This window comes from Ictalurus punctatus, chromosome 9 (assembly GCF_001660625.3).
Source record: "Ictalurus punctatus breed USDA103 chromosome 9, Coco_2.0, whole genome shotgun sequence".
NCBI lineage: Eukaryota > Metazoa > Chordata > Actinopteri > Siluriformes > Ictaluridae > Ictalurus > Ictalurus punctatus.
Genome location: NC_030424.2, coordinates 31757704 through 31771805, shown reverse-complemented (window position 1 = coordinate 31771805; position 14102 = coordinate 31757704). Strand labels below are relative to the sequence as shown.

Genomic DNA, 14102 nt, shown 5'->3' with positions numbered 1-14102 from the left:
TCCTAGGGATCTCAGGGCAAGGCGGAGAACACCCTGGACGGGGTGCCAACCCATCACAGGGCACAATTGCACACTACGGACAATTTAGACATGCCAATCAACCTATAGCGCTTGTTGTTAGACTGGGGGAGGAAACCGGAGTACCCCGTGGAAACCCCCGAAGCACAGGGAGACCATGCAAACTCGGCACACACAGGGCAGAGTTGGGAATCGAACCCCCAACCCTGGAGGTGCGGGGCAAACGTGCTAACCTTTATATCATGTTACACACACACACAAACAAACAAACAAATATACACATATAAAATGTAAATTATAGTAAATTATCAATAGTAATTTACATGTATAAACGGTTACATGTATAAATTAAACAGATTAAGGATATATAAAAGTTTATATCTTTTTTCTTTAAAATGCACCTCTATAACTGCAGCCTGTCCTCAAAAATATCTATAATGATACCAAAATAATATTGTAAATTATAAATCGTTAATCTTAACAAAACAGAAAACACGTAAAGTTATTATTTTTTTATTTGTGTAAAATAAATAAGCAAAACGTCTCGAATGTATTTTTTGTTATATATTGCAAAGTGGATTAAACTTATTTTTTTGCATATGTGTATATATATATATTAAAAATAATTAATAGAAATTTGTGTAATAAAACATGAATATTTTATATAACGATTCCATTTTTATTTTATTGTGAATCCGTAGCGAACTAGCCGAAACAAACGCGACCCGGATGTGACGTATGCTCCTGGTCAGCTGTTTCCGCTCCACTTCCGGTTCCGTACTTCCTGCTTCCTGTTGACTGTGGGGAGTTGACGCTCTGCAGTTACACCGTGTCCACAGTGTAATAACGTGGCAATGATCTGAAATATTATCTGAATTATTTGACTGTGTGGATTATTTCCTCACAGAGCGCCGCTATTTCTCACACTTTATCTGATTCAGTTATAAAGTTATCGAGGCGTGAAGACGGAGTCCGACATGCAGTTTTCTCCGAGCAACGGAGATTTTACCTTCGTCTCCTCCACCGGGGCGGAAGGTAAACTCCATTATTGTCCTCTTCACTTTAACACTCAGCACCACACTCAGCACCAGTGCAGCCGGAATAACACTCATCTATTAACAATACCTGAGATACAGGAGTCACTCTACCTCATTATATAACAGCATTACATAAGAAATAATAATATGAAAGAGCGAAATCTCTGACGTCAGCTCTGTTTACATACCGTACAGCTGGTCAGAAGGTGCTGATGAGTTTTCTATGACAGCAGCTCTGACAGTAGTGCAGCTGAAAATCACAGCTTTGTATCAGTGCGCTCGTTCTAACATTACTGTTATTCCACTGTCTAAACACATCTAATCGCTTACATGGTGTGATAGGTGTTCTCCAGGGTAAGGAGATGTTTGTTTAACATTTATGGAAGGAGTCTCCAGTGTCAGAGGTAAAGCTGTGAACTTTTTCAGTGTTTCAGACCCTGGTGAGGGAGCGAGTGTTTACAGCTGCTCTAACATAAGTGACGACAGGAACTAACTCGCTTCACCAAACATTAACTGGATAAAGAGTACCAGAGTGGAATAAGAGGAATAAAACAGTAACATGGGGAATAAATCCAGAATGAGATGATTAGAAAGCACATATGGATGTGATGTTTCAGGGGTGCACATACACGTGTGTGTGTGTGTGTGTGTGTATGTAAATGAAAATGAAAATACAGTTTTCCTCTTCGATCTCTGTTTGTTAGGACGCAGGGGTCCAAGCACTTAAAAACCTTAAAAATAATTATTGAAAAAAATAGTGTTAATAAAGGTAATGGTTAAGGTCCAGGATTGTTTATAACGCTGCCCCCCCCCCCCCCCCCCCCCCCCCCCACTCTCTCTGTGTGTGTATGTGTGTGTGTAGAGCTGAGTGGGACGATCGATGCCCCGGACATTAAGCTGAACATGGGCAGTGATCACAGCCGGGACGCTTACGCCGCTAACTTCCTGCGGCAGAGAGGATACGGTTGGCTGCTGGAGGTGGAGGAGGACGAGGCTGAGGAGACCAAACCTTTACTGTGAGTCTCATTAACACCGTCCCGTTCCAAATTTATTCTTGTCTTTCCTGTTATAATGCGTTCCACTGGCTTTCCATAATGGCTTTCCACTAGATTTTGGGGTGTGGCTGTGGGGATTTGGGGCGTGGCTGTGGGGATTTTGGGGCGTGGCTGTGGGGATTTTGGGGGAGTGGCTGTGGGGATTAGTGTTCATTCAGCTACGAGAGTGTTAGTGAGGTTGAGGTCAGGCGCTGATGGTGATGTAAGGAGACTCCAGTTCCAGTTCATCCCAAAGGTGATGAGTCAGTGGGGTTGAGGTCAGGGATCTGTTCAGGACACTCGAGTTCTTCTACCTTCTTCCCACCTTCACACACCACGTCTTCATGGAGCTGGCTTTGTGCACTTGTCATGCTGGAACAGTGTTTGGGCACATGGGGTGCACATACTTTTGGCTGTATAGTGTAGACGCTTGTATGAAAAGACTTTGTCTTGCGATGTGCCAGGAGTCAGAGGCCAAACGTCTTTAGGTGAAGATCTTTTATAGTAAATGTGTGATAATTCACATCATTTGGAAAAACTGCACGTTTGAGAAAATGTCCCATAGCAACACCCTAGCAACCACAGCCACAGCATCTGCCTAGTAAACGCATGGAATACCATAGGAACAGTTTACTAACCACTTAGGATTCCATAGCAACCACACAGCAACAGCAGGGAGTTGTATAAGCGGCATTTAGTTCAGGAAATAAACTTCTTCTTTTTGTGGTTAATGTTCTTGTTAATGATGGTCTCTCTCTCTCTCTCTCTCTCTCTCTCTCTCTCTGGTCACAGGGAGGAGCTGGACATTGACCTGAAGGACATTTACTATAAGATCCGGTGTGTGTTGATGCCCATGCCATCTCTGGGCTTTAACAGACAGGTGGTCAGAGATAACCCTGACTTCTGGGGACCGCTGGCCGTCGTGCTGCTCTTCTCCATGATCTCCATCTATGGGCAGTTCCGCGTGAGTCCGAGTCACAAAGTTCTGCTGTCGGTGTGACTGTAGAAGCGTAGATCAGACACAGGGAGGAGTTAGAATCCACCCTAGGCAGATAACATTAGTGTTTAAGAGTTTATGGTGTGTTTATTGGAGATGTAAGAGATTTGAGAGTGAAGTGATGAGTGTGAGCTCGATGAGGGTTTTATTCCTCTTACACCACAGCCGCGTGAGGTATAAAACCTGTCATGTGCACCTTGATTAATTACCAATCAGAAGGCAGCACTCCGCAGCAGTGTGGTGGAAACGGCGTGAACGCGCCTCAGTGCCGGATACGGATGAGGTGAAGTGACACGGTGGGGTTTTTTGTTGTTGTATTATTCAGGTGGTGTCTTGGATAATCACCATTTGGATATTTGGGTCGTTGATGATCTTCCTGCTGGCCAGAGTGCTGGGTGGAGAGGTAATCACACTAACTCCTCAGTGAAGGAGCTCACGTTAGCTCACCTTAATCCTGATTCCAGCATTAATTCTGTTCTAATTCTTCAACTGGAATGATTTGTGATCTTATTGCAGGTTTCTTACGGTCAGGTGCTGGGTGTGATCGGATACTCGCTGCTCCCTCTCATCGTCATCGCGCCCTTACTGCTGTTCACTGGAGCATTCGAAATCGTCTCTACACTCGTGAAGGTTATTTTCTGTTGTTATATTACCCTTCTTAACATTTTAACGTGGATTCATTAGGACATGCCTTGTAGCTGTGACATTATTATTATTATTATTATTATTATTATTATTATTTAATAAATGGTAGCTAACAGTTTTGTCTAAGTTATAGGAGTTCTCTCAGCGTTGGATTGGCTAGCATGTGGTCATAGAAGCGGGAAATTTCTCATCCCCACACGTCTGATCCAATGAATTTTTGTACTAAAATGTTTCCACAGGTTGCTGGTGGTGATGTTTTTGTTCCCTGATCGATATCCAGGTCCAGCATGCTAACAAACACATCCTGTACCTCCCCACAAACCCACAACATAAACTCCAAATATCTTTAGTAATAATCTTATTAAACCGTGATTGGTTGAACGATCAGCCACTGGCATCCATCAGCTGAGACACGCCCCCAACTCATATTTACATAAACGTGTTTCTTTAATGTTATCTTCCAAGAATGTTTAAATGTCACCATGTAAAATGTTCCATTTCTTAAAATCGATAATAATAATAATAAGACGAAAAAAAATACATATTTTCAGTACGTCCAACAGTACAATAACTTTAATATTATTACTATATGTTTATAATATTATAATAAGGGATATACAGACAGTTTATCTCTACCTTCTTATGCTTATTACATTACATATTGTTATTGTTATTATTATTATTATTATTATTATTATTATATATTGTATGCTACAGTGATGCTGAGTTCTGGAATCTGATTGGTCAGAAGGTGAGCAGTGGTTCTGTATGACAGCATATGACTGTATGAACCACAGGTTTATATTAATGCGCTCGTTTCCATAGCAACGGATCATTCACAGGGACTCGTACAGTGAACGCTCCACATAATCGGAGATTAATAATAACCGGATTTTAAAAACCGTGTTGTTGTTTAAGAAAGTAAAACGTTTCGTCATCGATGTGGTGAAGTTTGTTTATTTATGAGACGTTTATGTAACTTTTATGGAAGGAGTCTCCAGTGTCAGTGCTTTATAACAGTCCCGGGACAGGAAGGTGTTCAGGACAGAGGAGTTTACTCTCTCCGGTTTCTCAGTAAAGTGACCAGCTGCGTTCTTTTGAGAGAGAGAAAGAGAGAGACAGAGACAGAAAGAACGAGAGAGAGGAAGAGAGGGACAGAACGTGAGAGAGAGGGGGAACGAAAGAGAACGAAACAGAGAATGAGAGGGAGAGAGAGAATGTGTGTGAGAGAGGGACAGAACATGAGAGAGAGGGAACTAAAGAGAACGAAACAGAGAGAGGAAGAGAGGGACAGAATGTGAGAGAATGAACTAGAATGAGAGGAGAACATGAGAGGGAGAATGAGAGAGACGGAGAATATGAGAGAGGGAGAATGAGAGAGAGGGAGAATATGAGAGTGAGAGAGGTAGAATATGAGAGAGGGAGAATGAGAGAGAGGGAGAATATGAGAGTGAGAGAGAGGTAGAATATGAGAGAGGGAGAGTGAGGGAGGGAGAATGAGAGGGAAAGTGAGGGAGAAAGAGAGAGAGAGGGAGAATGAGAGAAAGGGAGAATGTGAGAGAAAGAGAGGGAGAATGAGAGGGAGAAAGTGAGAGAGAAAGAGAGAGAGAATGAGAGGGAGGGAGAGGGAGAATGAGGGAGGGAGAGAGAGAGGGAGAATGAAAGGGAGGGAGGGAGAGAGAGAGGGAGAATGTGAAAGAGGTTGAATGAAGGAGAGAAAGAGGGAGAGAGAGAGGGGGAGAATGAGAGGGAGAGAGAGGGAGGGAGAATGAGAGGGAGGGAGAATGAGAGGGAGGGAGGGAGAGAGAGGGAGAATGTGAAAGAGGTTGAATGAGGGAGAGAGAGGGAGAATGAGAGGGAGGGAGAGAGAGAGAGAGAGAGGGAGGGAGAGAGGGAGGGAGAGAGGGAGGGAGGGAGGGAGGGAGGGAGGGAGAGAGGGAGGGAGAGAGGGAGGGAGGGAGGGAGGGAGGGAGAGAGAGAGAGAGAGAGAGGGAGAATGTGAAAGAGGTTGAATGAGGGAGAGAGAGAGAGGGAGGGAGGGAGGGAGGGAGAATGGGAGGGAGGGAGAATGGGAGGGAGGGAGAGAGGGAGAATGTGAAAGAGGTTGAATGAGGGAGAGAGAGAGAGGGAGGGAGAATGTGAAAGAGGTTGAATGAGGGAGAGAGAGAGGGAGAATGAGAGGGAGGGAGAGAGAGAGAGAGAGGGAGGGAGAATGGGAGGGAGGGAGAGAGAGGGAGAATGGGAGGGAGGGAGAGGGAGAATGAGAGAGAGAGAGGGAGGGAGAATGAGAGGGAGGGAGGGAGGGAGAGAGGGAGAATGTGAAAGAGGTTGAATGAGGGAGAGAGAGAGGGAGAATGAGAGGGAGAGAGAGAGGGAGGGAGAATGAGAGGGAGAGAGAGAGGGAGAGAGGGAGAGAGAGAGGGAGAATGTGAAAGAGGTTGAATGAGGGAGAGAGAGAGGGAGAATGAGAGGGAGAGAGAGAGGGAGAATGTGAAAGAGGTTGAATGAGGGAGAGAGAGAGGGAGAGGGAGAATGAGAGGGAGGGAGAGAGAGAGGGAGGGAGAGAGAGGGAGAATGTGAAAGAGGTTGAATGAGAGGGAGGGAGGGAGAGAGAGAGAGAGGGAGAGAGAGAGAGGGAGGGAGAGAGAGAGAGAGGGAGGGAGAGAGAGAGAGGGAGAGAGAGAGAGGGAGGGAGAGAGAGAGAGGGAGAGAGAATGTGAAAGAGGTTGAATGAGAGGGAGGGAGAGGGAGAATGAGAGGGAGGGAGAGAGAGAGAGAGAGAGGGAGAGAGAGAGAGAGGGAGAATGTGAAAGAGGTTGAATGAGAGGGAGAGAGCGTTATTATGCCCTAATTTTGATTATTAATAAATGACGTATTAAATGTTTATATGATTTTAAGGCTTAAAGAGAGAGCTGTCATTACTTTATTATTATTATTATTCATTACTTTATTATTATTATTATTCATTACTTTATTATTGCTACATTTATTACATATTTGTGTATAATAATCATAATTACACATTGTGTCTTTATGATAATAAAAGCAGTTGTTCAGAATAAAGTAGAGTTTTAATGAACGTTTGTTTGTTTGTTTTGCTCCAGCTGTGCGGTGTGTTCTGGGCGGCGTATAGCGCTGCGTCGCTGCTCGTCAGTGATGAGTTCAAAACGAAGAAGCCTCTCCTCATCTACCCCATCTTCCTGTTGTACATCTACTTCCTCTCCCTGTACACCGGCGTCTGATCGGCCGGCGCGACTCCGTCGGCACTTTGCTTGGACACTGACTCAGACAGACGCTATGGGATGGGGCGGGGCGGGGCAGAGTGGGACAGGGCGGGGCACGGGTCACATGATGCAGACGACGGAGCATGGATTTTCATTTTTCTTTTCTTTTTTTTGTCCTTTATTGTGTACAAAGTTACTGTATTTAACGCACCTGATTGTCTTTAGCGTTTATCCGGCACTCAGACGACACCGGGGTTCTGCTCGCTCCGGCGCTCGTCATTCTGTGTCTGGAACAGAAGTCTGTCATTTATCCCTGTCCTTCATTAAAAACAGACACAAGCCCTTATTTCTGTCATGTATGGAGGTTTCTGGGAGTTTTTTTATACAGCCGTGGTTTATTTTATCAGACTGTAAACGTAGCCAAAACAGGTGACTTGTAAAATAACTCTATAACCGCAGACTTTATATTCAGATACGGAAAAAAACACGGCAGGATTTCCGTTTAAAAAAATCCACGACATTGTGACGTTCATGTACAGCTCATTATTACAATTAAAACACATTTATGTCTCATCATTCAATCTTGTGTTTCAAATTTCATAATATTGTTTAAATCAAAACAAAAACACAACTCTTTACTGTGCTTATTCTGCTCAGTGGGGTGCCATTACTTATGATCCTGAATTGGATACATGGTGATGGAGGAGGCGTGTCCTCTGTGTGTCTCAGTAAAGGAGGCGTGGCCTCTGTTTTGTATTGAACTATTGTTTGCTGCAAATGTATTTTAAAGACAGTAGTTTATGGGTGATGAATTTTTCTGCATATTATTTCATCTAAAAAGGGAAGAAGGAAAATAAAACCAGCTGTGATTTTATAAACGGAGGACATTTAGAAAGCCAGATCGTAATTACTATAATCATCATCATCATCATCATCATCATCACAGCACTTTTTATAGGTCTCGGGTGAAACAGGTCCAACAGGAAGAACATGAGCAGAAGATATTTATAAACTAAACACAATAATGTACAGATAAACTTACCGTGCTTTTCTTTTCCATCTCATCAGTGCTCTGAGTAAATTCTCACATTACAAGCAGTACAGTCTTATAGATAAATATCTGTATTTTTGACCGCAGTGCTGCTGACGGGACGGATTTAGTTGATTATTAATGTACTTGAAGAAATTGTATGAATTTCAGTTCCTGTTTGATCATATGGTTCACTTGATGTAATTATAAAAAGATACAGAGATATCAAGCACAACAACTGTGTACAGCCTATAACGACTTCCACTCTTGAGATTGTTAACACTGTAACATATTAGATGGTAGGGATTTCTTTTTGATATTTGTTTGAATAATTCTAGCTGAAAAAAAAACCACGTTCCTCCTGCAGATGATATAAAACAAATGTAAAGAAAGTGTTCAGAGAGGCAGCTAAGAGGTCACGGATAACTCTGAACACGATTCTACCACCCCCGCGCTTCGCTGTATCTAATCACTCCATCAACACACTCTGGGTCATGATTTAAAAAAGTCAAAGCGTGGAACAGCTGCAGATTTTCTATAAGTTAGTAGAATGAGACCTCAGAGTTTACAGAAGTGCAGCGTTTATTTATTTATTTCTTCTGGCTGTGTCTTTCAAAATCTCCAAGCATCGCTGGAGTTTAAGATCCTGTGTTTGTGGTCGTACGAACCCCAGCAGGAGACTGAACACAAGGAAAGGTCTTTAAACCCCACGGTCAGATCTGAGCTGTTTTGTGGCTCGTGTGAAGGTTGATGGTGTCGTAGATTCTGCTTAGCACCAGGATATTTGGCTTAACTCTAAACTGCCTCTTCCAAAAGTTTACGACTTGACCCTGGATGGAACTTTTAACAACATAATGAACGATGAACATCTGTCTCTGGATGTGAACTCTGTTAAAACCCTGAATCGGAGAGAACGCCGATGTACAGAACCTGAGAATATAAAGGAGCTTAAAGTGTTCTTCCTGGAGGTTGGAGATCCTCTACAAGACATCACAGGAGGTTAGCTGGCTTTGAAACAAGTGTAGTTGTTTTTTTTTCAGGGCAAATCGCACTACTGTTTTATTTGAAAAAAGGAAGTAAATATTATATTAAAATAAAACTATACAACATTCCCATAGATTTAAGATCAAAATATCACTTGTACTACATTATTTTCATGTAAGGTGCTAATAATTCCGAATAATGACATCTAAACTGGATTGTGGCAACAAATAATCTTTAAGTTAATAATTAATATACTAATATTAATGAATATAATATTAATATAATAATATAATAATGAATATAAGCTTGCGCTTATGTCTATACATATTTATACATCCTGTGTATACTCTTTATATATCCCTGTATTATTCTCCTTACCATCTCTTAACGCTTCTCTCTTTTCTTTTTGTCTTGTTTCTTTTTTTTGGCTGCTGCTGCTGTGACACCTTGATTTCTCCCTCTGGGGATTAATAAAGTACTATCCTATCTTAAAATAAAATAGATATTAAATTAATAATAATTTAACTATTAATCCAGTAGAAATGGACTTGAATATCTGAAATGGTGGCAGTTTAATGCTAGTGAAGCTTCTGATAGTTTTTACTCGGGAAAGAAAAAAATTCTATATCTATCCATCATGGTGGACAATCAATCAACCAATCTATCCATCCATTCATCAATTAACCAATCCATCCATCCATCCATCCGTCAATTAACCAATCCATCAATTAACCAATCTATCCATCAATTAACCAATCCATCCATCCACCAATTATCCAATCCCATCCATCCATCAGTTATCCAATCCATCCATACATCCGTCAATTAACCAATCCATCCATCCATCCATCCATCCATCCGTCAATTAACCAATCCATCAATTAACCAATCTATCCATCAATTAACCAATCCATCCATCCACCAATTATCCAATCCATCCATCCATCCATCCACCAATTATCCAATCCCATCCATCCATCAGTTATCCAATCCACCCATACATCCGTCAATTAACCAATCCATCCATCCATCCATCCGTCAATTAACCAATCCATCAATTAACCAATCCATCCATCCACTAATTATCCAATCCATCCATCCATCCATCCATCCATCCATCCATCCATCAATTAACCAATCCATCCATCAGTCAATCCCAAATCATTCTTTGAATTAGAGGATAGAATTTTAAATAGAGTTTAGATGCCTTAATCAAAAATATTATTTTCCAAAGAATAAAAGGTTTATTGCAGAGAAGTTTCTCAAAATCTGGCTTATAGTTTGATTAAGGTTAGATTTAAAAGGAACATTGGAACAATTTAGGAACAACATAAAAAAAACAATTGTTCTAACAGTTTGTGGTGTTTTCTTTATTAAACAATTAATAAATCCCAACGAAGTCATTCCCTTTGCAGAGCATCTACACAACAGCAATACTACAAACCTTTCAGCTTTCAGAAAGTAAAGTGCACATGTACCCAGATTTAATTAGACCAAACCTCATTTGCATAAATAATTGCAAAATTATTATTTAAAAAAAAAAACTTCCACTACATAAATACCTGTAAGAATATTTATGTTCTTAGAACATAAAGTAGAATCAGCTGCAGAGGATTAAGTCTAATATCTACAGATTAAGAAAAACCCCTCATGATAATGTGAACTAAAACTTTTGTACACATGTACAGTGGCGCCTCTAGAGGTTAGGCGGAGAATAACACACAGGAAACGTCTAAAACCTTAGATTTCACTAAATCCTGCTCCAGAGATGTGTTTGAGATGACCTGTGAAACACCGGGTCAAGTTTGTGTCGCAGGTTCAACACACTGCTGGTGTTTGTGAGGTTAGTGTGTGGATGTGGAGGGAGTTACAGGCGGTACGCTGTCTCCGGAGCTGTGTACACACACACACACACGAGCGGTTTCTCCGTAGAGCTGATAGTGAATAGGAGTGAGCGCAGCGCGTGCGGGGGGCGGAGGGGAAGGAGGAAACAGAAGAGAAGCCGCTGAGGGAGGGAGAGAGGAGAGCCAGTCAGGTTCTGTCCAGCGCTACTTTTTGTTGAATATTTCGCTTTATTTTTATATTTTTAAACACCCGTTAGTGTCAGAGGGGATCTCTGGAGAACGACTCGGAAGGACGGTCAGAGGGTTTTAAGGGGAAAATGGCCGCGGCGGGTGCTGCGGCCTGCGGCTCGTCCGAATCCTCGGACTGGATTTTGGTCAGAGACGGGCGGCTGCGCTGCGACGAGGAGGGCCTGCGGAGCCTCTCCTATCACCCGGCCCTCAACGCCATCCTGGCCGTGACCAGCCGCGGAAGTATCAAAGTCATCGACGGCACTTCCGGAGCCATATTACAGGCCTCCGTGCTGCATGGTGAGACTGATTTTTATTTTAATTAGCTGAAGTTGCCGACATACCGAGCTAATCTAGCGGCCTTTTTCTTGTTCTGTCGTGAGCTTGGATGCTAAGCGAAGCTAACACCTCGCCGAGTCCAACCCAATGTGAACCGTATCCCAAACGGCGCCCTGCTGAACCTCTAGGGCACTACATAGGACGTGGAGGGAGTGGTTATGTATCATACGTCACGGAGAGTACTATGTAGGGAGTACTCGGTTATTTGGGATACGGCTCGCTTGTTTTAGTAGCATGCTATGCAAACTTAGTCATGCCCCAAAACACAAGTCGTTTCTAAAATCACATCTATGAATCGGTTGTTTTTGGAAGTACTTTCCGCTCTTGTTTATTTGTTTGTAAGTCGAATGAAAAAAGGACGATTGTCAGTCTGTTAGCAAGCTTATGTTAGGTTAGGGTAGTTATACTTCCCATCTTTACCGACAAATCCCGCCTTCTGCGTTAGGATTGGTTACAAGAATTTGGTCTCATCCATGATTGGTTAGATCTTCGCTGAGCGTGACATGCTAGCCAATCCTCGGGCACGAAGGCGGGACTTACGCGTAGTGCTTCTTTAGCGCAGTTTAGCTAACGCCGTGTCATGAATATTTATTCATTATTAAATGTCAGTGTCAGTCTAAAACATTTTTACGTGTCATTTAACGGTGTTTTGAATACGATTGTCGGTTAATAATAATAATAATAATAATAATAGTAATCATGATGATAATGATGATTTTTGCTAGTGTATCAATGCTAAACGCTTGCTTGGCTGGCATTAAATCCGGCCGTCATTTTTAATACAGTTATTATAAACAGATAATCAACCAATTAATCAGTCAAATGACTAAGTAAAACATGTATATAATTAGGTAAATTAATCTAAGGTGACGGTCTGATATGAATTAGAATTGTCATATTAACGCTGCAGGTCCTTATTTAAGGTGAATGACATGGAGTTGTGGGGTTGCTGTGGTCACGTGACCCACCTGGCTTTATTGCTGCTATCTGCAGTGTGATTTACACTAAACTACACTTTATATCACACAAAATACTTGGACATTAACCAGCTAGAAGTGTTTATAACCACTTCAGGACACTAGGAGAATGTTCCAGCATTCACATCCAGTTAAAAGGGAGAAAGAAGAATAGTTGTTGTTGTTGTTGTGGTGGTGGTTCAGTGTCACCTGCACATCATCTGCTTCTCGTCCAGCGCTTATCAAAAACTTTGATGTGACAGGAAGGTGTGTGAGGATAATCGGTTCTATGATTATACCGCGATATTTCACAGGTTTTAGCTCGTTAGGCATTAATGAATGAATGAATGGCACGAGAGCGTCTCTCTTTCATCTTTCTTTTCATCACAGGTTATGATGTCATGGAAACCAGCCTCGTTTATCGTTCGTCACATGGGGTCTGATCTAGTTTTTATTGGTGAATGGTTCACTGGAGCGTTTATGTCTGTGGTGTTGATTTGAGGAATTCGTACTGTTTAGTCATCATTTTGTTGTTGTTTGTTTTGTGGGCGTGTTATTTTTGAGTTCGGTTTGACCACGGTCACGTACACACTATATGTGTAACCTACGCTGTGTTTCGCTCGGCCGCGATGGCGAGTAAACAAACACGAGACGCTGCAGAGGTTCTACTCGCAGTTTAGGGTGTTTTAACAACGATGTAAACCACGACAGACGGGTTCGGGTCGGGTTGTTCCTACGATCCTGGATTTGTCCCGCTGTTGTCAGACTCGTTACTATGACAACAGATCCACACGGCCAGCTCATCCCCTCAGGAGCGGATAATCGGCGTGAACGTGGTTAGAGCGAGTGTTTTGTAAATACACTACAGAGAGTTGTGTTCACGCGATAATATCGATCTATCGTGATGTCTTTTAGAAACGTTAGAATAAAAAAAACCCTGTTACGCACTTTACCAAGCTTTCCGTCTGAATCTGTAAAGTTGAAAAAGAAATATTATTCTTTTAACATTTCTCTTCTTCTTCCGTGTTGGTTTATTTTCATGGACATTAAATAAGTTTGACATCGAACTCCATTTAAATTCTTTTAAATGGTGTAAAATTTGTAAAGATGTTTGTATTGCATCACGATTCTACGATACGCAGTTTGTATTGTCACGACGTGTCGTCCCGTAATTAATATAAAACTGAGGTATAAGAGGAATAAAACCCCTCGGGTACGTGCTGTTACAGGAAACTAATCAGCAGTGTTGGAGAGTGTGTGAAGAGTTTATTAATCAGGAGTGGGCGTGGCTCAGTGTAAAGCGCCGCCGCACTGCAGGACATCAGATTTTCAGACCACACGAGGTTGTTTCAGAACCTTCAGAAATGTGTGTGTGAGCAGTGATATAATCAATAGTGAGAGAAGTGGTGTGTCAGGGGTTATTTAAGGTCACCTCTCTCTGTTTAACAGGAGCGCGAGCGTCTCATTCCGTTCCTCCTCTGAATGAAAACTTTATTAACGTTACTCTGGCAGGTCTACTGAAACTCTGAAGAACTGAGCGGAGAACATCAGTCTCTGAGGTCTTCAGCTGTGTCTGTTGTGGCTCGTGTAAGCAGCGTCTAATCGTTACGTGACTCACGTGGGATTATCTGACATGCTAGAGAAAGGTTATTTGCTCATTTTCACAAATTCACTATTGATTAATTTATTGACTAAATGTTACGTGAATGTTTACACACGTACGAGGCACTTATTGATGTTTAAGAGCTGCGTCATGTAGGGCTGAG

General features: G+C 42.1%; 2 protein-coding genes across 11 annotated transcripts in view; both read left to right on the top strand.

Annotated features, from left to right (window-relative positions):
* The first annotated feature begins 790 nt into the window (after positions 1-790).
* On the top strand, positions 791-7536 carry yipf4 (Yip1 domain family, member 4). 2 transcript variants are annotated; one of them, XM_017477167.3, is made up of 6 exons: positions 791-1053; positions 1918-2071; positions 2882-3053; positions 3412-3489; positions 3603-3716; positions 3971-5359. In XM_017477167.3, exons 1-6 carry the CDS (start codon positions 996-998, stop codon positions 3998-4000), a joined length of 606 nt encoding a protein of 201 aa, XP_017332656.1. In that variant the 5' UTR covers positions 791-995; the 3' UTR covers positions 4001-5359. The 2 variants fall into 2 exon arrangements, with proteins under 2 accessions (XP_017332656.1, XP_017332655.1); XM_017477166.3 differs by lacking the exon at positions 3971-5359 and adding an exon at positions 6836-7536 and having other exon boundaries at positions 792-1053.
* A 3197-nt stretch (positions 7537-10733) lies between these two features.
* birc6 (baculoviral IAP repeat containing 6) overlaps positions 10734-14102 on the top strand; it is an 88194-nt gene continuing 84825 nt past the window's right edge. For all 9 annotated transcript variants that reach the window (XM_053682502.1, XM_053682498.1, XM_053682496.1 and 6 more), the window contains exon 1: positions 10734-11341. In XM_053682502.1, coding sequence (XP_053538477.1) covers positions 11131-11341 — 211 coding nt within the window. In that variant the 5' untranslated portion in view covers positions 10734-11130. The remainder of the gene's footprint in view (positions 11342-14102) is intronic.

Coding starts and splice junctions, on each gene's coding strand:
- yipf4 (XM_017477166.3), top strand. CDS start 996: ATGCAGTTTTCTCCGAGCAACGGAGATTTTACCTTCGTCTCCTCCACC. Junction 2,072..2,881: donor GAGGAGACCAAACCTTTACT/GTGAGTCTCATT, acceptor CTCTGGTCACAG/GGAGGAGCTGGACATTGACC. Junction 3,490..3,602: donor CCAGAGTGCTGGGTGGAGAG/GTAATCACACTA, acceptor ATCTTATTGCAG/GTTTCTTACGGTCAGGTGCT.